The sequence below is a fragment of the Tachyglossus aculeatus genome, chromosome 16 (genome assembly GCF_015852505.1).
Source record: "Tachyglossus aculeatus isolate mTacAcu1 chromosome 16, mTacAcu1.pri, whole genome shotgun sequence".
NCBI lineage: Eukaryota > Metazoa > Chordata > Mammalia > Monotremata > Tachyglossidae > Tachyglossus > Tachyglossus aculeatus.
In genome coordinates this window covers 32,318,599-32,341,409 of record NC_052081.1, presented here as the reverse complement: position 1 = coordinate 32,341,409, position 22,811 = coordinate 32,318,599, and the positions used below count along the sequence as shown (strand labels likewise).

At 39.1% G+C, this 22,811-nt stretch overlaps 1 protein-coding gene across 1 annotated transcript in view; it reads left to right on the top strand.

Moving 5' to 3' along the window:
• SMC3 (structural maintenance of chromosomes 3) overlaps positions 1-19,864 on the top strand; it is a 40,618-nt gene extending 20,754 nt beyond the window's left edge. Inside the window, exons 12-29 of the mRNA XM_038757768.1 lie at positions 94-215; positions 2,630-2,843; positions 3,874-3,977; positions 4,158-4,257; positions 4,643-4,803; positions 5,287-5,428; positions 5,954-6,104; positions 7,994-8,146; positions 11,881-12,032; positions 13,239-13,397; positions 13,630-13,737; positions 14,007-14,115; positions 15,203-15,450; positions 15,564-15,776; positions 16,347-16,538; positions 16,738-16,915; positions 17,694-17,800; positions 19,391-19,864. Of these exons, the coding sequence (XP_038613696.1) occupies positions 94-215; positions 2,630-2,843; positions 3,874-3,977; positions 4,158-4,257; positions 4,643-4,803; positions 5,287-5,428; positions 5,954-6,104; positions 7,994-8,146; positions 11,881-12,032; positions 13,239-13,397; positions 13,630-13,737; positions 14,007-14,115; positions 15,203-15,450; positions 15,564-15,776; positions 16,347-16,538; positions 16,738-16,915; positions 17,694-17,800; positions 19,391-19,462 (2,685 nt within the window). The 3' untranslated portion in view covers positions 19,463-19,864. The remainder of the gene's footprint in view (positions 1-93; positions 216-2,629; positions 2,844-3,873; positions 3,978-4,157; positions 4,258-4,642; positions 4,804-5,286; positions 5,429-5,953; positions 6,105-7,993; positions 8,147-11,880; positions 12,033-13,238; positions 13,398-13,629; positions 13,738-14,006; positions 14,116-15,202; positions 15,451-15,563; positions 15,777-16,346; positions 16,539-16,737; positions 16,916-17,693; positions 17,801-19,390) is intronic.
• The last annotated feature ends 2,947 nt before the right edge of the window (positions 19,865-22,811 follow it).

Sequence of the window (22,811 nt, the reverse complement as noted above, 5' to 3'; positions counted from 1 at the left end):
GTAATTCTTGATGATTTTGTTGCTTCATCAATAACGTTTCACCTTCTACTCCCGGCTTACAAGAGTTAATTAATGAGTGACTTTTATATTTAGAAACGGCTGTTAAAAGAGAGACAGAAGCTTCTTGAGAAAATTGAAGAAAAGCAGAAAGAATTGGCAGAAACGGAACCTAAATTCAACAGTGTGAAAGAGAAAGAAGAGCGAGGAATTGCTAGGTCTGCGTTTTGTTTTGTTGTTTTTCTAAAAATAGTAAACTGCAGGTTAACTGTCTCTATCAAGTCATTAAGGATCAAAATTAAGTATGCTAGGCCTTGGGTTCTCTGGGTGGCTTAGGGCTGGGCCCAGTCGAAATAAACAATGAGCCAGATCATCTCGGTTCATGGAAGCTTCAGGAGACTTGGCACATGAGCCGATGATCTGGGCTCCCCTCTGCACTCTAATCTCTGTGGATCGCTCATGGTGCCCCTACTGCTAGAGGTGGTGGCAGGAGCAGAGGCTACTGGTAGAGAGTATCTGAACCCTGGAGTTTCTGCAGTCCCATAGTCAATCTGAAGCTCCACGTCCCTGGAACCCGTATTGGGAGCCTGGACACCCACAGTCAGTCAGTGACATTTATTGAGTACGACCTGTGTGCTGAGCACTATACTACGCACCTGGGATAGTACAGTATAATAGAGTTGGTAGACACAGTCTCTGCCCAAAGGAGCTTATGGTCTAGAGGGAGATATACACATTCAAATAAGTTACAGATAGAGGAAATGGATATGTACAAAATTGCTCTGTGGCTAGAGGTAGGGTGAATCAATCAATCAATCAGTCGTATTTATTGAGCGCTTACTATGTGCAGAGCACTGTACTAAGCGCTTGGGAAGTACAAATTGGCAACACATAGAGACAGTCCCTACCCAACAGTGGGCTCACAGTCTAAAAGGGGGAGACAGAGAACAGAACCAAACATACCAACAAAATAGAATAAATAGGATAGAAATGTACAAGTAAAATAAATAAATAAATAAATAGAGTAATAAATATGTACAACCATATATACATATATACAGGTGCTGTGGGGAAGGGAAGGAGGTAAGATGGGGGGATGGAGAGGGGGACGAGGGGGAGAGGAGGGAAGGGGCTCAGTCTGGGAAGGCCTCCTGGAGGAGGTGAGCTCTCAGCAGGGCCTTGAAGGGAGGAAGAGAGCTAGCTTGGCGGAGGGGCAGAGGGAGGGCATTCCAGACGGCGGGACAGGCGAGAACGAGGTACAGTGAGGAGATTAGCGGCGGAGGAGCGGAGGTTGCGGGCTGGGCAGTAGAAGGAGAGAAGGGAGGTGAGGTAGGAGGGGGCGAGGTGATGGACAGCCTTGAAGCCCAGGGTGAGGAGTTTCTGCCTGATGCGCAGATTGATTGGTAGCCACTGGAGATATTTGAGGAGGGGAGTAATATGCCCAGAGCGTTTCTGGACAAAGATAATCCGGGCAGCAGCCAGTTGCTTAAGGGTATCCAAGCATGTAGGCAAGTAGGAGAAATGAGGGCTTAGTCAAGGAAGGCCTCTTTTGGAGGAGAAGTGATTTTAGGAGAGCATTTGAAGGTGGGGGCAGAAGTGGTCTGTCAGCTCTGCAGGGGGAAAGAGTCCCCGGCCAGAGGGAGGACTTGTGCCCCTCCTAAGGTGGCCAGGCCCTGTGTGAAGTGGCATAAGATAAAATGCCATTTTCCTTTCTTCCTTTCTCATCCCTGACAAAGGAACACTTCAGAATAGCTCCAAATTTGTATTGTCATAGTTCAGAAAACAAGGTCCTACCACGTTACGTAGCTCTTAAAATGAATTAACTTTGTTGTTACCATCTTCCATATATATGCTTTTCCAGAGTTACTAAACTTGTTGTTTAGACCTTGCTGAAGGAACTTTTTCTGCTCTAGAAAAAACTACCAGTCTTTAGCTAAGCTATCCTCTGCAGTGAACTTTTTCCACCAAACATATTCACTGGCTGTTCACCAGTAAGAGTAAAGGCCTTCCCATCCCCCCTGCCCTACCTCTTTCCCCTCCCTACAGCACCTGTATATATATTTGTACAGATTTGTTACTCTATACTTTATTTTACTTGTACATATTTACTATTCTATTTATTTTGTCAGTGATGTGCATTTAGCTTTAATTCTATTTGTTCTGATGACTTGACACCTGTCCACATGTTTTGTTGTCTGTCTCCCCCTTCTAGACTGTGAGCCTGTTTTTGGGTAGGGACCGTTTCTGTATGTTGCCAAATTGTACTTCCCAAATGCTTAGTACAGTGCTCTGTACACAGTAAGCGCTCAATAAATATGATTGAATGAATGAGGAGAAGTGTGCATGGTTTTTGTTAAGAAAAAGGCAAAAATAGAAATGGGAAAATTTTATATACAAAATATTTTAATTATCTTTTCCACATAGGTTTTTTTAAGTTATTGTCAACATAGTAAAAGTAAGGTTAACTGCATACAATGTTTTGCAGTTACTTTAAAAGAAGTGGAGCATCATTCATTTAGTAACATCTTGTTAATGTCATCTGCAGTACTTTAAAAAAATGAAACAGCTTGTCTCTCCTTTGAAACATTCATTATTTTTTTGTCCTGTTATCACTTGTACCAATCTTGATTAGGTTGGCCCAAGCTACCCAAGAAAGAACAGACCTTTATGCAAAACAGGGTCGAGGAAGCCAGTTTACATCCAAAGAAGAACGAGATAAATGGATTAAAAAGGAGTTGAAGTCTTTGGATCAGGCCATTAATGACAAGAAACGACAGATTGCTGCCATACATAAGGACTTGGAGGATACTGAAGCAAATAAGGAGAAAAATCTGGAGCAGTACAGTGTAAGACGTTATTCACTTTTTCTTTTTGTCAAGTCAGAGGAATTGGATCAAATTGTAATAAATATGTTATTTTGATTAGATAAAATAAACCGAAACAGAATCGTGTATGCCTGACAGCGCTGAAGGACTGTTGGTTGAAGGCATATTACCTAGCAATACAAACAGCCAGTGTCCTGGAGAAATGGCAGGTTGTCAGTATAGTAGTAATTGTGGTATTTGTTAATCACTTAGTATGCTTTTTGAATGGAAATACCCTTTTAACTTGTGTAATACACTTTATCAGTTCCATAGTCTCCAGTCTGCAAAATTCTAAACTCTAGAAAGGCCAGTAGCAGTTTCACAGTCTCCAGAGCTGCTTTGGAGGCAGGGAACATCTTAGCTAAGTAAGATGTAAACAGATAAAACTTCATAGATCGAAATCAAATTGTAGAAATGCTCTGAGACAAAAATTCTCAGACAGAAAGTTGTCCTGTCTCTTTCCCCTCTCTCTCCTCTGGTAGGGATATTACTGACCAATCAATCAATGGTATTTATTGAGTGCTTACTATGGGCAGAACACTGTACTAAGTGCTTGAGAGTGCAGTACAAAAGAATGAAATAGCCTGAAGATGGCCAGCAGATAGAAAAGGAGGAGAAACTAAGGGTACCTAGGTAATCTTTATCCTTAGTAATTAATCCATAAAGAATCAAGTGGATTATTTTCCTGAGTTGGTTTTTTTTGTTTTTGTTTTGTGGAGTGCCTTCAGGGATGAAACACTGCATTTTACATTGGATAATGACAGCTGCCATCCAATGAGCTTCATGTCCAGAAGCAAAATTTGAACTTGCCAACTGTCTCAAGAATTATTTTTTAAGGAAGTCCAGGACTAGTCAGGATCTTTTCAGTAAACATTTGTAGAACTATGTAGGGATGAATTATTTTCATATTTGTGTTCCTTGGTAGAAGTAAATTATAGGATCTCTTGCTGTTTCTGTAGATGCTTAAAAATAAATTTAGTTATTAAATAGTGTTTCATTTTATTTGCATTAGAAATTGGACCAAGATCTTAATGAAGTGAAGGCTCGAGTAGAAGAACTGGACAGAAAATATTATGAAGTGAAAAACAAGAAAGATGAGTTACAGAGTGAAAGAAAGTTAGTAATGTCCTAAAATTTGTCTTCATTTTATGTATAAAATTAGACTGCTAAATATTTAGTCTCAAAACATCCTATTACAGATACTTTTCTCCAGATTGTCACATCAATTGCTTTTAAAAGTTTTCTTTTAATATATTATTCTGCAATTTTTAATTCTATCTTGTTTTTATTTAATAGTTACTTGTGGAGGGAGGAGAATGCAGAGCAGCAAGCCCTTGCTGCTAAGCGAGAAGATTTGGAAAAGAAGCAGCAGCTGCTTAGAGCAGCAACCGGGAAGGTGGGCAGTAATTCATTTTTTTTTTTTCCCGCGCCCCCTGTAAGCCCCAACCAAGGAACTGTTCAGTAGTCATTTCTCACTATTCTTACTGTTAATTATTTTGCTAGTGGCAGTTGATCTGTTGAGTAACATTAGCATCAACTAGTAAAATGGAGTAACTGGCAAATCATTTTGTTACCATTGAATTAATAGTAGTAACTCTAGTAATCAATATAAATAGCTGATACGTGGACACAGGTGTGGAGACGTTTCTTGAGGTAGGTTGCTAGTATTGGGGTTTGTGGTTTTTGAACTTTAGGTTCGGTCTTTCTGATGAAACATTGACTAGAAACAACTGGATGAGTTTCTTTGCCTTGTTTTTACTCACCATTGTTTTTTTATTTAGGCTATCTTAAATGGCATAGACAGCATAAACAAAGTCCTGGAACACTTCCGTCGAAAAGGCATAAACCAGCACGTTCAAAACGGATATCATGGCATTGTGATGAATAACTTTGAGTGTGAGCCAGCTTTCTACACTTGTGTTGAAGTAACTGCTGGAAACAGGTGAACTGGAATGATCTTTGGACCCACTGTTGCAAAGGAGGAGGGAGACAAGAAAGGCCGAATGATTTTGTAACTTGTTTGAATACAGTGGCATTTTTGAGGTTACCTTCTTTGCCCTCTCCTTATTAAATTTTTATCAGTGGTATTTATTGAGTGTCTTCTATGTAGAGAAGACTGTACTAAACATCTGGGAAACATCAGAACTACTATAAAAAATGATCCCTGAACTTGAGGAACTTACACTGTACCTTTTTCCCTGAGAAAACCATGGAACAGTACCTAATTATAAGCTTTGAAACACTTCCCCCTCTTCCTACCTTTGTTGGTTTTGCTTTCTTGTTTAAAATCACACAGGAATTGTTAAATTCCTAACATTGCCAACATCAAAAAGAGAAAAATAAATGCTGCTTTTGTAATTCTCTCAAAGTTGATGTCTCATTTGAAAATTAAGCAGTAATGCAGCTGCTTCTGCTTAAATTTTAGGTTGTTTTATCACATTGTGGATTCAGATGAAGTCAGTACCAAGATTTTAATGGAGTTTAATAAAATGAATCTTCCTGGAGAAGTAACTTTTCTGCCACTCAACAAACTGGATGTCAGAGATACTGCTTATCCTGAAACCAATGTAAGTGCTTGTGTTCGTTTTAGCACACCCTGTATCTTTATTAGTTTTTATATTGATATAAAAATTAAACAGCATGTTACTCATACTGATTATCTGAGGAAGACTAACATCTGGTAGTATAGTATGTTTAGTATTGTGTACTACTTATTTCTGGAGTATTTGAATTAAGAAATCCTTTTAGCTTCTGCAGAGTAAATTTCCAAATCTGAAAGTTAGTGTGAAAGGGTTTGTGTTTTACCGTAAATCTATAATGCAGAGGTTGCATTCTTAAAAAACCTGGCATTAAGGAAAACTCAACCTATAGTACTTTGCCATTTTAAAGGTTCTGAAGAATCGTTTCTTCCATCCCTGTAGCATATCTGAACAGTCTCATGTGGCTGGATAAGCAGTCCCTAACAGCATTCTAGCCAATATATGCAGTGGAAACCCAAGATATGGTAGAACTGAGTACATTTGATAGTCCACCATAATGTTAGAACAATTAGTTGTTAATTCTGCTCAGTAAAGAGATGATGTCATTTTCAGGACGCTATTCCAATGATCAGTAAACTGAGATATAATCCCAGATTTGACAAAGCTTTCAAACACGTGTTTGGAAAGACACTTATTTGTCGGAGCATGGAAGTGTCTACTCAGTTGGCCCGAGCTTTCACCATGGACTGCATTACGCTAGAAGGTATGTAGTCTACAGTATTACCATTTTGGAAAAACAAACCGCTGAGATTTCCAGAAACTATACCTACTGCATAATTTGACATATGTAGTTATCCATGTTATATATCCACAAAATTAGGCACCACTGATGGTGAAATTCATTTCTGAGTGCATGTGTGTCCAAGTAGGCTAGTGTGGGATTCATAGCCTTGGCCGCATTGAGCACACAGGGTGTTTCTTGTTGTGATGTTGTATTTAATGTTTGGAGCACCTGGTGGTGTTTTCTCTCTTGCCTCCTTGTCTCTCTTTCCGTATATATCTACCAACTTGTATCCTGTACTTATACTGTACCGTAGTTGTATACTGTATTCTCCTCTTTTGCAGTGTGGCACACAATGCTGTAGTTTTCAGCTGAGAGACGCAGCACTCTGTGAGGCTGTGTTTAAGTGTATTATTAAAAGTCTTCCTCTCTTCCGTGCTTTTGGTTTCCCAGTTTCAGCTGACAATGTAGCAGCTCTTTAGCAGCTGTCGTCCATTCTCACGTGGCCCACCCAGCATAACTGTGTTGAGGTGAACATATGATAGGAGCCTGACTTTGTCCTAGAACCTTGTTGTTTGTAATCCTGCTGAACCATTTTAGGTTGGAGAATGGCCCTTAATCAGTGCTGATGGAAGTGCTCAAATAGCTGGATGTGTTGCTTTTGGAGAGTTCAGCTCTCAGAGATGTGGAGAAGGTTGAATGGTGCTACAGCTCTGTACTCTGGTGCCTCCACATTCTGTTTGAGAGTCTCCCAGAGTATGCTGGCCTTCTTGAGCCCACTGTTGGGTAGGGACCGTCTCTATATGTTGCCAACTTGTACTTCCCAAGCGCTTAGTACAGTGCTCTGCACACAGTAAGCGCTCAATACGATTGATTTGATTTTTTTTACTTGGCTATTGTGACAACTTAATCAGCGGGCTGCCTCGGTATCAATTTTGAGACCGCTTTGAGCTCACTGTTTCCATTGTAGTGTTTTCATTTTGTGTGACTTCCCTGGTACATTCAGATACATTATCTTTGGGAGGGGGGGGGGGGGGTTGTTGTTTTTATAAGACTTACTGATAGCTCATAATATCTGGCTGACTCAGTGAAGTGGTTAATAATCATTGGACCTGTCTTTTACGGTGTGTGCCTCTGGAATACAATTATTTGTTTACAGCTATTCTTGAATGTCTCTAGGCTTTTGCTCAGTCTGAATTTGAGGCATCTCTCAGAGAAGCAGATGCATATTCTGGCCCCTCCCTCTTGTTGTATCCCCCAGCATGGCTGCATAGAATAAATTATACAGGAACGGAGCCACTGTGCGTCCCTGCTTTTCCCAGTGGTGACGGGAAATGGATGGGACAAGACGTCCTCAGCTCTGACCCATCCAGACATGTAATCATGAAATCATCTCAGAAATTTTATTGAACTCCTTAGAGCAGCCAGAATTATTAATCAGTTTCCAGAGTCCAACTGACCTTTTCCAACAATATGAATTGCTAGCCTTGAAAATGTATAACTTAGAGAAGTATTGTAGGATGATGGAGAATGTTATGAACGGTATTTTTTTTGTGTGGGGAGGAGCACAAAAAGAAAATACAAATGGATTTGCATGACTCAGGAAAGTTAGTTTCTATTTATCAGTACTCCTTGTCAAGAAAAGTAATTTTTTTTTAAAAGGACTATTGCCAGTTTTATTTCAACTCTGGGGGGAAAAATGTGTGGCATTAATCCTGCAGTTTCTATGTTAAGTGTCTACATTTTCCAGGGAGAAGATTCTATTACTAATTAAGATACCAATACTGATGAGCTAGATCATCAAGAAGCTGATCCGATGATCCTGTAAATACACTGGACAGAGTCATCAGATTCCATAATTTTGTTCCTAGGTGACCAAGTCAGTCATCGTGGTGCTCTGACTGGAGGTTATTATGATACAAGAAAGTCTCGACTTGAATTACAGAAAGACGTAAGAAAGGCTGAAGAAGAACTCGGTGAACTTGAAGCAAAGCTCAATGAAAATCTGCGTAGAAATATTGAAAATATCCTTTTATGTTGCACTCCCCAATTTTGAGGAATGGGTTGCTTTTTTGTTTTTTATTGCATCGTGTAGGTGGTTCTTTTCCACCTGGTGGACTATTCATGGGTTTTCATTCATTTGCAAGCACATAAAACATCATACCTCATTAGGTTTCTTAATTTCTGCAGTTGGTGGGAGGATAAAGAAAATTACTTTTGTGGTGGTAGCTTTCCTAAACTAATAGCCGTGATTCTCTTGGAGATGATGTAGGTGCTTGAGTGGGTGAGAATATAAATGTTTCTTGCGCCTTATGAAAGAACAATATTGATCCTAAAAATGCATCATTCATTTGTTCACTCAAAATGATGGCACTAAATTGAACACCGTGCAGATTAATAAATGTTTAAATTTGGGTAATTGAGTGCTTTTTCTGATCCTGCTGCTTGTCAGCAGTTTTAACTACTGCTGAATTTTCTGAGGGTGTGGCAGTCCCCATAGACTGCGAGCTTCTTGTGGGCAGGGATTGCGTGTACCGACTCTGTTGTATTGTACATTTCCCAAGCATTTAGTATAGAGCTCTGCACGCAGTAAGTGATCGGCAGATGTCATTGATTGAATTAAAGGTCCCTGCTTGATGGTGGGACGCTCTCCTTCTGTCCCCCTCATAGAGCTCTTTAGAGCTGCCATTGTCTGAAGAACCATTTTGGAGCATTGTTGGCAAAGTAGCAAAGTATCATTTGCCTTTTAGACCTGCCGATGTGTACGCAGGTGGCCAGGGTTGTTGATCCCAGAAGCACATCTGGCCACTCACATTTTTCTTTCCCTTCCCCAGATGCTGTCAGGAACTCAACTGTAGCCCAGAATATATGAAATCGGAGGCAGGTTAAGAGGAATGGATTTTCTTATTTTGTTGTTAAATTGACCTTACATGTGTTTCTACCTATTGCATTATCATTTCTGTTTTTCGGTGAGAAAAGTTGCTTGGATTGAGAGCTTTTGTTGTTGTTGTTTTTGTTAATTCCAGTGGCATTTATTTGACTTCTGTGGCTGTATTAAGGAAATATAAAATTGTAATATGCCTAGAGGGGACTATTTAAAATACATCACCCCTTTCTTCAAGGTAGCAGAATACATTTTAGAGTGTTTTCATCTACAGCAGAATTAATAGAAAGATAATTAATTTTGTGAACCACAAATTCAGCTTAATTTTGTTTGGGTTTTAAATGAAAGCAGGGAATTAATAGCTGCAGCATTAGAAATGTTAAACAGATACAAATGTAAAATTGTAATTAGGTCCTTGAAGACATTGCTTTGGCTTTCATCAGTGTCATAGTCATCTCAAGACACCCTTATGTCTGTAAATACGTAAATTACAACCTTCTCAGATGTAGAATAATAAAGAAGAAAGTACTACCAAACTCTCAAAACTTGTCAAACTGTGATGCAGATTAGGTGATTCATATTGCAGATAGTACTGTGGCTGGTGAGAAGGTGGATTTCCTAAGGAATTATACAGTTCTGTGGGTGAATCATTCTGTCTTAAATTTTGGGTGACTAAATAGCACTTCTTTGTCAGGATTTATTCTGATATTAATAGCAAGGCTCTTTTTTGTTAGCCAGGTAGTCTCAGTGATTTAGAGAAGAGCCAAAGGAACTGAAAAGATTCAACTATTTTGAAAACTAATTATACACATTTAAAAAATATTTGGTACTTGATTCAAATTTAATATCATTTTTATGTGTGAAAAGTGTAGCTCTCCCCTTCTCTCCATCCCCCTCCACACACATGGTGAGAAAGAGAACTGTCCATATTTGTGAGATATTTCAGATGTCAGAAAAGCCTTAGGTGACTATCATTTATTGAATACAAGCCCTGTAAAACTTGTTAGTGTAGGAGGCATTCCCATATTAATTTTCATCACTTTGGGTCATGACAACCCAACAGTCAACAATTGAATACCCGTTAGGTTTATAGTAAATCACTCAATGATATTTGAGTACTTACTGTGTGCAGAGCACTGTAGTAAATGTTAAGGTTATCCTTGCTATGTGTATATATACAGTACTCGTGTGCTTTTTTTATTTATATACTATCTCACCATTCTCCTGCTACTATTGTAGCTTTCATCTCTATATCCACTTTTTGTAAGTAATTTGTATCTACCTATTTCCCCCACTATATTGAAAATCCTTTTGTCAATCTTTTGTTTTATTGTATTCTCCCAACTATAATAATAATGATGGTATTTAAGCGCTTACTAGGTGCCAAGCACTGTTCTAAGCACTGGGGTAGATTCAAGAGGCTCACAGTCTTAATTCTGATTTTACAGATGAAACTGAGATGGAGAAGTTAAATGACTTGCCCAAAGTCACACAGCTGACAAGTGGCAGAGCCGGGATTGGAACCCATGACCTCTGACTGCCAAGCCCAGGTTCTTTCCACTAAGCCACGCTGCTTCCCGCTGCTACCTGTCCCGTGGGCACTCACATCTTACTGACTGTTTGACTGACATAGAATTAAGATTCCATTCCCTTTGGAGTCATCTAAATTTAACAGTCAGGAAATTCACAAATACAGGAAAAAAAGTATGAAAATATTTAGGGGGAAAGGTGCTACCAGGACAAGAGCATAAGAGTGGGAGAATTGTTTTTATTGAGTCAGGCCAGTGGACCTTCATTTATTCAAAAATATTTTTTTGAATGCCTATTGTGTGTGCAGAGCACTATATAAAATGTGGAAAAAACTTTATGGATGAGAACTATATACAGTCCTTGGCCCCCAAGATCCTTCCAGACCAGACTGTCTGCAATGTCAATAGTAAAGAAAGTGTGGAGCAACACAGTGATGATTGCTTTCCTTGATGTCTGTCATCTTTGTTATAGATTTACCATCAAATACTTCTAAATATTCCGATTTTTCTCAACTCTGAATTTATGCAAATCCTCTTGATTCTGTCCAACAACAGTCTATAGAATTTCCTGTGCCAACATTTCATATACTTATCATAGTATGTAGTATTTCCTTGTGTTTGTTTTGAACCTTCTATGTTTAAGTTTTAATGCGTGCCTTCTAATCTAGATTTTGTGGAATTTGCTGAATGATAATTTCATGTTTGCCCTTTCCACATTCCTCAGGATTTTGTAAACTTCAGTCATGTTACCCCTTTGCCCAGCCAAAGAATCATAAACATTTTCATCCCTGGGCTTATCTCATCATTTTTTTATTTTCTTCACATCTAATGTCCAACCTAAAATATGGCAACCTAAAACCCACCTTTTATTCCAGGTTTTCCCATATAGCAACCTCACTGAGGGCCAGGCCCATGTCTTCAACTTTATCAGTTTCCCAAGTGCTTAGTACAGTGCTCTGGACATAATATGCCTCCAATAAATATTGTTAATGATGGAGATGACTGAGAAATGTTTTTAATTTTTTTTATAATTTTCTATACTGAGCTTAGATTTGAGTTTATTAAAGTGAACATGGGTTTAACAAAAGAATGCATTTTTCTTTCAACTGTCAGTGAAATAGCACATTCATAACTTGAATTGGAAATGGCAAGGTGGAATTCCACTGACTTGTCCCACCTTCCTGATCTGTTGACTGAGTCCAGTAGAAATATTCAGTTCCTCAAAAGCTTGAAAATTGCTCAGATGTACAGCCTTTGAAGCTGAGTAGATAGGTTAGAGAAATGAATAGAAAGATATCTGGTATATTTTAAAAGCATGAATAGAATTTTCCTTAGCCCACTGTATGGATTAATAATGAAATTGACCAGCTCATGAACCAAATGCAGCAAATTGAAACCCAGCAGAGAAAATTCAAGGCTTCTCGGGACAGCATATTGTCAGAGATGAAGATGCTGAAAGAGAAGAGGCAGCAGTCTGAGAAAACCTTCATGCCCAAGGTACAGTAATAGGAACTCTTTTTGGATACATTTTTATGTACAAATATTTATTTTGAGATCTTTTTGGTATCTCCAGGTGGCATTAGAGATTAATTATATTTCGTATCTATTATATTGTCTTCTGAATCGACCTCTGCAGCCCTGAACTCTCACCTTCTCTGCAGTCTTGCATTTCCTCTTGCTTTCAGGACAGCTCCGTTTGGATGTCCCACTGACGACACCTCAAACTTAACATGTCCAAAAAAGAACTCCTCATCTTACCCTTGGTTTTCCCATCACAGTAGACAATACCACTATTATTCCTCTCTCAGAAGCCCACAACCTGGGTATTATCCTTGACTCTTCTGTCTCACTGAACCCAGATATTCAATATGACACCAAAACCTGTTGGTTTTACCTTCACAACATTGCCTAAAATCCACCCATTCCTTTAAGTCCTTCTACATTAATCCAAGCACTTATCATATTCCTGCCTTGACTACTGTATCAGCCTGCTCTCTGACCTCCATGCCTCCTGCCTCTCTGCTCTCCAGTCCTTACTTTACTATGCCTCCCGTATCAGTTTTCTAAAAAAAGTTGAGTTCACATCTCCCCACTCCCTAAAAACCTCCAGTGGTTCCCCATCCACTTCTGCATCAAACTCCTTGCTGTTGGCTTTAAATTAGTCACCTCATCCCCTCCTATCTTAACTGATTTCCTCCTACTCATCTGTACCTCTGTCTCATCTATCTTGCTGCCGACTCCTGCCTCTGGCCTGGAGTTCCTCCCCCTTCATCTGCGACACTCTCCCCACCTTCAAAGTCTTACTAAAATCACAAATCAGCCAAAAGGCCTTCCCCATCTAAGTCCTCTTTTCCCCTCCTGAATCTGTACCTTTAAGCACTTGTTCTTTATCCCGTCTTCAACCCCACGGCACTTACATACATATCCATAATTTGCTGTCTGTCTCCCCATATAGACTGTAAGCTCCTTGTGAGCAGGGAATGTGTCTACCAATTATGTTGTACTCTCCCAAGCATTTAATAAAATGTTCTGCATAAAGTACTCAATAAGTACCATCTATTAGTTTATTAATTTCTTCACTTTCACTGTGGTATTCTTGAATTTAGTGGTTCAGTGATTTCGTGTAAGTAAATGAGGGTAGATTTTTAAACACTTGAGAAATGTTGTTTTGTAACTTTTAACTGTTTAATAATCCCTCTATAGCAACGGAGCTTGCAGAGTTTGGAGGCAAGCTTGCATGCAATGGAGTCAACTAGAGAATCACTGAAGGCAGAACTGGGGACAGATTTGCTTTCTCAGCTCAGCCTTGATGATCAGAAGCGAGTAGATGCACTTAATGATGAGATTCGTCAGCTTCAGCAGGTAAGAACAATTCACTAAGGAATTTTTATGATTTGGATGATGTTCCAGAAAGCTAAAATTGATGGCATTTATTATTAGTGTGTATAAAGAATTTGGACCTTGTTTACTGTCCTCTGGTCAGTTATCCAGAATTATCAAAATGTAAAACTTATTTTCTTGCATTCAATCCCAAAGTGTCAAGACTTAAACAGAAAGGCTTAAATTATATCGGGTATTGTTTTCTGAATTCTAGGAAAACAGACAGCTGTTGAATGAAAGAATTAAATTGGAAGGTATCATTACTCGAGTAGAGACGTATCTCAATGAGAATCTGAGAAAACGCTTAGACCAAGTGGAACAGGTGAGATCATTCATCTTCTAAAGAGTCCTGTTCTGGTAAAGCTGAATTTATTTCTCTATAGTGTAGTAAAAAAAAAAATACAGCCGATTCCCGCTACTAATATTTTTAGAAGTCTTTTTTTGTTAGAGATTTAGCAAATCCTTGATATGTTCTAAATGTGTTTTCTTGTGTACCATAAGCGTAATTAATGGAGAAATGCCTTGGAATCTTTGAGCATACTTTGATATATTCCGGTCAGTATTTTAACTCTTGTTTTTACGATGATATAGGAATTGAATGAGTTGAGAGAGACAGAGGGAGGTACTGTCCTCACTGCCACAACATCAGAACTTGAGGCCATCAACAAACGAGTAAAAGATACTCTGGCACGATCAGATGGTTGGTTATTTTATTTCTTGGATTAGTTGTGATGTGTACATTTTGCATATTGCCAAAAAATTTTAAGCACATTTATTTTAAAACAGACTTAATGACTGCAACAGATTAGTAGGGAAAATTATGTGCTTATTATTTTTGACTGTTATTTTGATACTTGACTGTAGCTTGCTATTAATGTGCCCTAGAGTATTACAGTAGAAGAATCTTTGAACAAAGACAGTCCTGGCCAATTTGCAAGAGTTAAGGTGCCTGTGTTCTCCTGAGTGATAATGCAGCGTTACTGGGCCATTTGTTTTTCTGCTAATGTGATTAGCAAATGACTTCAATTCTTGGGCGATCCCTGAGCTCCTTCTCCCCTCAGCCATTTTCCTGTAGCATCATAATCACAGATAGGCAGGCTGCCTAGTTTTCTTCTTCCTGGGATCTTTACTCTCCTCTTCCACTTGGGTCCATAGCAGCTAATGTTCTCTCACAGTCGTTTTCCCCTAAATTCCTCTTAAATCAACTGCATCTGGTTGTGACATGATTTAGAGGTAAAGCATTTACCGTCATACCATTTAAATCTAACCCTTAATTTTCTGACCTTTGTTTAAAGTTGCAGGTATTAGAATTTTTTTTTTTTGGTTTTTCCCATCAAGCTAAGGTGTATGCCCTTTAGGAATATTGAAACACCTTCTCCCTCCGACAATAACTTCAGCACTATATTATCTATACTTCTTCCTAAAGTCCCTGATGATCATCCCTGGTATTATTTAGTGGAAATTTTTAACTAACAGCCACATCCTGTTTGGACAGTAAAACTCTTTACTGTATTGCAGGAATTGGGGAAGTTGAAACACTTTTTGCCTCCCAACAAAGGTGTGAATAAGTTGTAATGACAAAGGCACACAATTTTGGGGGCTAACATTATAAAGGGTTACGAAGCCAGGAAAGAAAAATTATTTAATACGTGTTCCTTCTGCTGTAGTTTGAGTGGTTCTTTAATTGTCATTGGTTTTGAGTATATATTTTTTAAAAAATGAAAATATTTATGAAAGCTGAATATGTGAACACCAATTGCTAATGAAGTCTTTTCAACTTAATTTAGATCTGGATAATTCAATTGACAAAACAGAAGTTGGAATTAAGGATCTGCAGAAGAGTATGGAGCGCTGGAAGAACATGGAGAAAGAACATATGGACGCTATAAACCATGACACCAAGGAGCTGGAGAAGATGACAAATCGGCAGGGTATGCTTCTGAAAAAGAAAGAAGAGTGCATGAAAAAAATCCGCGAGCTTGGGTCTCTTCCCCAAGAAGCATTTGAAAAATACCAGACATTGAGCCTGAAACAGGTAAGCCATATTTTCAGTTTGAAGCCCAGGAGCAGACTGTGATTACACCTTAAGACTCCTGTTATAATTCAGCCTCTTATTCTCAGTGATTGTTTTTTAATTCTCTTTTACAGTTGTTTCGTAAACTTGAGCAGTGTAACACGGAACTGAAGAAATACAGTCATGTCAATAAAAAAGCTCTGGACCAGTTTGTAAATTTCTCAGAGCAGAAAGAGAAATTAATAAAGCGTCAGGAAGAGTTGGACAGGGGCTATAAATCGATTATGGAGCTGATGAATGTCCTCGAACTCAGAAAATATGAGGCTATCCAACTAACTTTCAAGCAGGTTTGATTAACTCAGTGTTAATTCTTTAAAGAAAATCTTGCAACCATTACTTTTTTTATGTTCTTAAACTTTAAGCCATCTCAGGTTGAGGGTGGGTTTGAGATGCTGTCATTTTTTTTTTTCCTTAATAGTACTTAAGTACTTACTATGTGCCAGGCAGTATACTAAGCCCTAGGGTAGATACAAACTAATCGGGTTGGACACAGTCCATGTCCCATATGGAGGTCACAGTCTTGGTCCCCATTTTACAGATGAGATGACATCCACAGATGAAGTGAAGTGACTTCTCCAAGGTCACACAGCAGACAAGTGGGGGAGCCTGGATTTAGAACCTCAGGTCCTTCAAACTTACAGGCCCATGCACAATGCACTGGGCATGCTTGCTTCTTTATTTGGGTTTATTAAAGCTAGGAATGAAAAGAAAAAGTATTGCCAAAATCCTTTGTTATTTCATTTCCCTGCCCAAAATAGAGAAAGTTACTTCTGCTTTTAGCTGCTTTTTTCAGTTATTAACAATAAGGGTTGAAATGACAAGAAGTCTAAATTTAACTACCGCTTTTCCCCCTCAAGGTGTCAAAGAACTTCAGCGAAGTGTTCCAGAAATTAGTTCCTGGTGGCAAGGCTACTCTGGTGATGAAGAAAGGAGATGTAGAGGGTAGTCAGTCCCAGGATGAAGGAGAAGGGAGTGCTGAAAGTGAGAGAGGCTCCGGCTCACAGAGCAGTGTCCCATCAGTTGACCAGTTCACCGGCGTTGGAATTAGGGTAAAAATAAACTATTTAAAATACGTTTTTTTTCTCATATCACTCCCATGGAAAATGTGTTGACATTTAAAATGATAATTGGTCAGTTTTGTGTGTGTTATCAGGAAAAAGAATATCACCCTTATTTCACAAGTGCCTCGAGGGTGATTTTAATTCTCTACCTTCAGGGTGTTCAAGTCATTATTTGGTATTTTCATAGGTGTCATTTACAGGAAAGCAAGGTGAAATGCGAGAAATGCAGCAGCTTTCAGGTGGACAGAAATCCTTGGTGGCCCTTGCTCTGATTTTTGCTATTCAGAAATGTGACCCAGCTCCTTTTTACTTGTTTGATGAAATTGACCAGGCCCTGGATGCTCAGCACCGAAAGGCTGTGTCAGGTATATATATTTTTTTTTTTTTGGCTTATATGTTTTCGTGCTTATCTTTTAGTGATGCCCTGATTGGGGGTGATAGTTCTTCGAATCAGTAGACAGACCTGATGAATCAGTAGTATTGAGCATTCACTCTGTGCAGAGCACTGAACTAAACAGTTGGGAGAGTTTACTAGCCTTAATAGGCATGATCCCTGCCCTCAAAGAGCATACATTCTAGTGGGGAGGACCGAGAGTAAAATAAATTATAAACAGAGGGAAGCATTGGAGATTAAAGATGTACGTTCATGCTGCAGCAGGAGTGGGGAGAGGAGTGAGTACTAAATGCCCAAGTGATGTGGAAATGCTGAAGTGGCAGTTGTGGGGGAAACAGTGTGGGGCGATGACAGATTAATCAGGGAAGGCACCAGGAGATTTAAAAACATGACTAAGTCTGAATTTCAGCCTCACATATTAATGTTCTCTTGTGGTACTATATGCAAGAATATATTCAGTGCAAGAGAAACTACATGGCAATGTTAAAGGACAAACTGCCATTCTAAGAAAATGTTTTGTTTGAAACGTTACAGTATTGAGGAATATTCAGTGCCATTATTAGACACTTTTTGTTCAGTTTATATACCCAGTCCTTCTAAAACCCTGGGGAAGCCAAACTCCTTGTTCCAGAAAACGCTACAGCACTCACACTTTTCACTTTTGGGGATAGGTATTGTGTACCTCTTAGATATGGTTTTTATACTAAAGAGAAAGGAAGCTTGTCATAAGTTATGACTTTATTTTGCAGATATGATTATGGAGCTTGCAGTACATGCCCAGTTTATTACAACTACATTTAGGCCTGAACTGCTTGAATCAGCTGACAAATTCTATGGTGTAAAATTCAGAAATAAGGTAAAAATTTAAATGAAATATTGGTTTCAATGTTATTTGCTACCTGAGAACTTGCCTTGTTTTCTGAGAAAACTACTATGCTGCCGTGGTAGATTTAGTTTCTGTCAGTGGTTCGAAATATGAGTTTCCCTGGGGCCCGTTTAAGTTCTGTAATTGCTGTGGCAGTCTTGACTGAAAACATTTTCTCACCCTCATAAGAAGAAGAAAAAAAACACTGTCACATTTATTTATTTTCTTTTTTTACCATCCAGTCTTCTGGTTTTCTCCCTTCTCTCACTACTTGCATAAATCAATTAGTGGTATTTATTGAGCACTTACTTTGTGCAGAGCACTGTACTAAGTGCTTGGAAGAGTGCAACAGAGTTAGCAGACACATTTCCTGCCCATAATGGTATTCATGACAGTTCTTTTTAAGTAGTCACATACACATGCTCACATTTTTCATACTTCATTAGTGGGTAAGTTATGCTCTCTTTGTCGCTCTCCAACCCTGCTTCTCCTATAAAGGAGAGTGAGGTTGAACGGAATCAAGGAAATTGCAAATAAAGTGTTACTGATGTACTTCACGGATGCTGGAGGACAGAGCAGATAAGAACATAGCTGGAAATTTGAGGCTTAGCCTGGTGCTGTCCACCACCAACGTGGACATGAATGAAACAGAGCAAACGAGAAGCCCCAAATTCACTTCTGGGGAATCATGCCACAAGTTCTCCAGGGAGTTATAGGCCACTACTGGACCAGCCTAGTTCATTTCACATCAACTCCTGTCTCCAAAATGGAAGCAGAAAGAGCGGTTGCTGATAAAGCAGTGGCATTTCCTTGGGAGGAACCTGGGGAAGTTGTTCAGATACCCACCTCACCTCACCGGTGTGCTGTAGCTCCCTAGTTTGGACAGAGCACCATTAGACTGAGGTGAGAGTAAGCATGATTGGCTACTTCCAGAAAGGAACAATGGATAGTGATTTTGATGAAGATGAAATAGCAAGTACATTTTAGGCCAAAATTGAGATGGATTGTACCTATGCTAGAGAGTATTCAGTATTTTAGCATGTACCATTCACCAAAGTTTTTTCAAACATTAAATCAAACTGGGTTTTCATATGACTGGATACAGTAAATTCTGTGTGAAAGTAAAAGTTAATTGGCATATTTGGTTAAAATTTGCATGAAGGAATGCTTAAAAATTGCTTCTTTAATTACCCTTAAACAGTGTTATATGGGACAGTTGCATCAAATAATACTGAACAAGAATCCAGAGAAGCAGCGTGGCTCAGTGGAAAGAGCCCGGGCTTTGGAGTCAGAGGTCATGGGTTCAAATACCGGCTCCTCCACTAGTCAGCTGTGTGACTTTGGGCAAGTCACTTCACTTCTCCGTGCCTCAGTTCCCTCATCTGTAAAATGGGGTTGAAGACTGTGAGCCCCCCGTGGGACAACCTGATCACCTTGTAACCTCCCCAGCGCTTAGAACAGTGCTTTGCACATAGTAAGCGCTTAATAAATGCCAGTATTATTATTATTATTATTGAATGAATTGCTTTGCCAAGCAGATTGAAGATCCAATTTTTTCTCTTTGTGGTTTTGTGTTATCAGGTTAGTCACATTGATGTGATAACAGCAGAGATGGCCAAAGACTTTGTGGAAGATGACACCACTCATGGTTAAATGGAAGTGTGTTGCCAATTTGGAAGATGTGAATAGTGTGATGCCTATACCCGGGAACTGTAAATTTAAACCTAAATATTTGGTCATTGTTAAAATAGTTTTTTGAACTTATATTTTAACTAAGAAGGCCAGAGGATTCTTAGTTGGAGAGGAGCTTGAGTATCCATTTTATGTTTCTGTTGCTGTATTCTTTTATAAGACGCCTATTAATGTTACCTTTATACTTGTAGTTTGAGAACTTTATCTCCCTCCGATCTTTTTGTAAAGTGTCCTGTTGCTGTTTTAAATCTTTTTGAGAAGTGCTAGATATTACCTCTTAATTATAATTTTATTGATTATAATGCCTCACATGTTTTTTTAAATAGCTTCAATTAAACAATTGGTTTTATGGCTGTATTTCAAGAGCATTGTGTGTGTGTTTTTGTTTTTTTTTTCTGAAGTAGGTAACCATGAGTTTATATTTGTCCTTAATGCAGAAACTTATTTTACCCTCAGGATATTGAAAAATTGAGTTGGGAATACATGCAGGAAAATGGAGTTCTGTGGGGGGTTTTGTTTTGTTCTGATTTTTAAGGCATTTTTCAGGAAGTGTGATACCTGCTTTTTTAACTTAGGAAGTTTCCATTCATTTGTGTGGAAGGACTAAGGGCCAAGAATCTGTGTAGCTAAAATAAGATATCTTAAGTAAAGCATTTGTTTAGTTAAAACATCTGTATGCTCATTTTTGAACCTCTTCATCTTTTCCTGGTAGTATACTGATAAGAAATGTGTGAAGTTATCTTTTTTTGTTCTGCAAAACAAAATTTGTTAGCTATCTTACATACCTTAGCACTTGGAGATTACATTACAGTAGAGTTGATAGACATGTCCCCTGCCCACCAGGAGCTTACAGTCCAGACGGGGAGGCAGACATTATAATAAATTATGGATACGTACATAAGTGCTGTGGGGCTGAAGGTCGGGTGAATAAAAGGTGCAAATCCAAGTTCAAGGGTGATGCCAAAAGGCGTAGGGGATATGAGGACATAAGGCAGGGAAGGCCACTTGGAAGAGATGTGATTTTAATAAGGCTTTGGAGGTGGGGAGCGTTATGTTTTGTCAGATATGAAGGGGAGGGGGTTCCAGTCCAGAGGCAAGATATGGCCATGGAGCCGGTGGCAAGATAGATGAGATCGAGGTACAGAGAGCTGGTTAGCGTTAGAGGAACAAAGTGTACGGGCTGGGTTGTAGGAAAGCAGCGAGGTAAGGTAGGAGGGATCGAGGTCATTAAGTGCTTTAAAGCTGATGGTGAGGAGTCTCTGTTGGATGAGGAGGTGGATGGGCAACCTTTGAAGGGTTTTGAGGAGTGGGAGAACATGGACTAAACTTTTTTTATTAGAAAAACGATCTGCCTGAAATAATCTGATCACCTTGCACACTGGAATGACAGATCAAGCAGAGGGTGGGGTACTTCCTCAACAGGGGAAACAGCGTGGCTCAGTGGAAAGAGCACGGGCTTTGGAGTCAGAGGTCGTGTGTTCAAATCCAGGCTCCGCCACTTGTCAGCTGTGTGACTTTGGGCAAGTCACTTAACTTCTCTGGGCCTCAGTTCCCTCATCTGTAAAATGGGGGTGAAGACTGTGAGCCCCACGTGGGGCAACCTGATGACCTTGTATCTACCCCAGCGCTTAGAACAATGCTTTGCACATAGTAAGTGCTTAACAAATACCAACATTATTATTATTATTAACAGGGAATACCAAGTTTAGGTGCTGAACTGTTTGTTTTATTCCAATGAGTAGGAAATGAATGTGGGGATCTATCTGTAATTATTTTCTAGAGGAGCAAATGTTAGAAAAATAGTAATGGTATTAGAAGGGCTTTGAAGAAGGAGAGGAACATGGTTGAAGTTGAGTGGGACGGGAGAAAAGCATGAACAAATGATCTGAGGTTGTGGTATTTACTGAGTACTTAGTCGACCGTATTTTTTTTAGCATTTACTCTGTGCACAGCACTGTATTAAGCGTTTAGGGGTGATAGTGTAACAGACACATTTCTTTCCCACAATGTGCCTACAATCTATGTACAGCACTGTACTGTATTATACTGGGAGAGTATAGTCGGTAAGCCTGATCCCTTGCCTCAAGGATGTTACAATCTAAGATCAATGGTATTTATCCTCTTGTCAATTTAAGAATGGAGAATGTTAGGAAGTTGGGAGATGTGAGCAACATGAACTACGCAGGGCTTGGCCCAGGAAGCGCTCAAATACCATAGCGTAATTCATTGTTACAGGAGCAATAGCATGGTTTTTGTTTCATGTGATTGACTATTGGAAGTTTGAGGAGTGATATGATCTGACATGCATCTATGTTAAACCAATTGTCTAATAGATGTAAGGGCGGGAAAATGATAGGGGAAATATTATACCTGCAGTTTCACTTTGGGGCCAGAATTTAAATCTAACTTTTAAAATAAGAATGGTGGAAGTTGCTGAATTTTTGGATGTGTATTGTAAAAAAAAAAAAAAAAAAAAAGCATTCGGTACAATTTTGTATTTGAAAAACATTTTAAATTATTTATTGATTAAGTAATTGTGACTGTTAGCCTTTTTCAATTAATAGTATGTATAAAAACATTGACCCCCCCTAACTTGTATGCTTTATCCCCCAGGTCCATTAAAATAAGTAAAATCAGCCTGCAATAAATTACTCATCGTGAGAAGGGCAAGGAGCATATGGTTATTTGCAAAGCAGCTGTAGGAATCAAAGTAAAAGAAACACAGTTTAAACCCTAGCTGAAGTTAGGGCAGGAGACAAGCTCATGTCTAGATCCACCATGGGCTTCCTTTAAGACAGGAAAATGACTCAACTTCCTTGCATCTGATTTTTCCAATGAGTGTGATGACACAGATCCAACCAAACGGGCTTGATAATTTTGAAATGCTAATAGTCAACTTGTCAGCATTTCTCGATTATTCTGAATATGCTTTGAGGCAATGAAATGAGATTACATTTTGGTCATGAAGAAGATAATGTTTTAGGCTTGGGTGCCAGCTCCACGGCAGTGGTTTTCACTGCAACTTTGTAAGCTGTTACTTATTTCAGATCTCTGTCAAGGCCTCACAGTTTCCAGTCAGGACTGAAAAAGCCTAAAGCGATGGCCTTTTGGCCTATTTGCAGCTCTGATCTTTTCTGTCCACATGGTTCCTAAAGTCCCTCCCTCGCTTTGCCCCAACACTCAAATTGAGTGGTTGGTACCTAATGGCTTTAGTTTTTGAAAATAAGGGATGAGCCAAATAACACTAACTTGAATTTTAAAATTTGGAAAAATCTGTATGATTGTTTAGCTATCTAGGGAAAATGTTTTC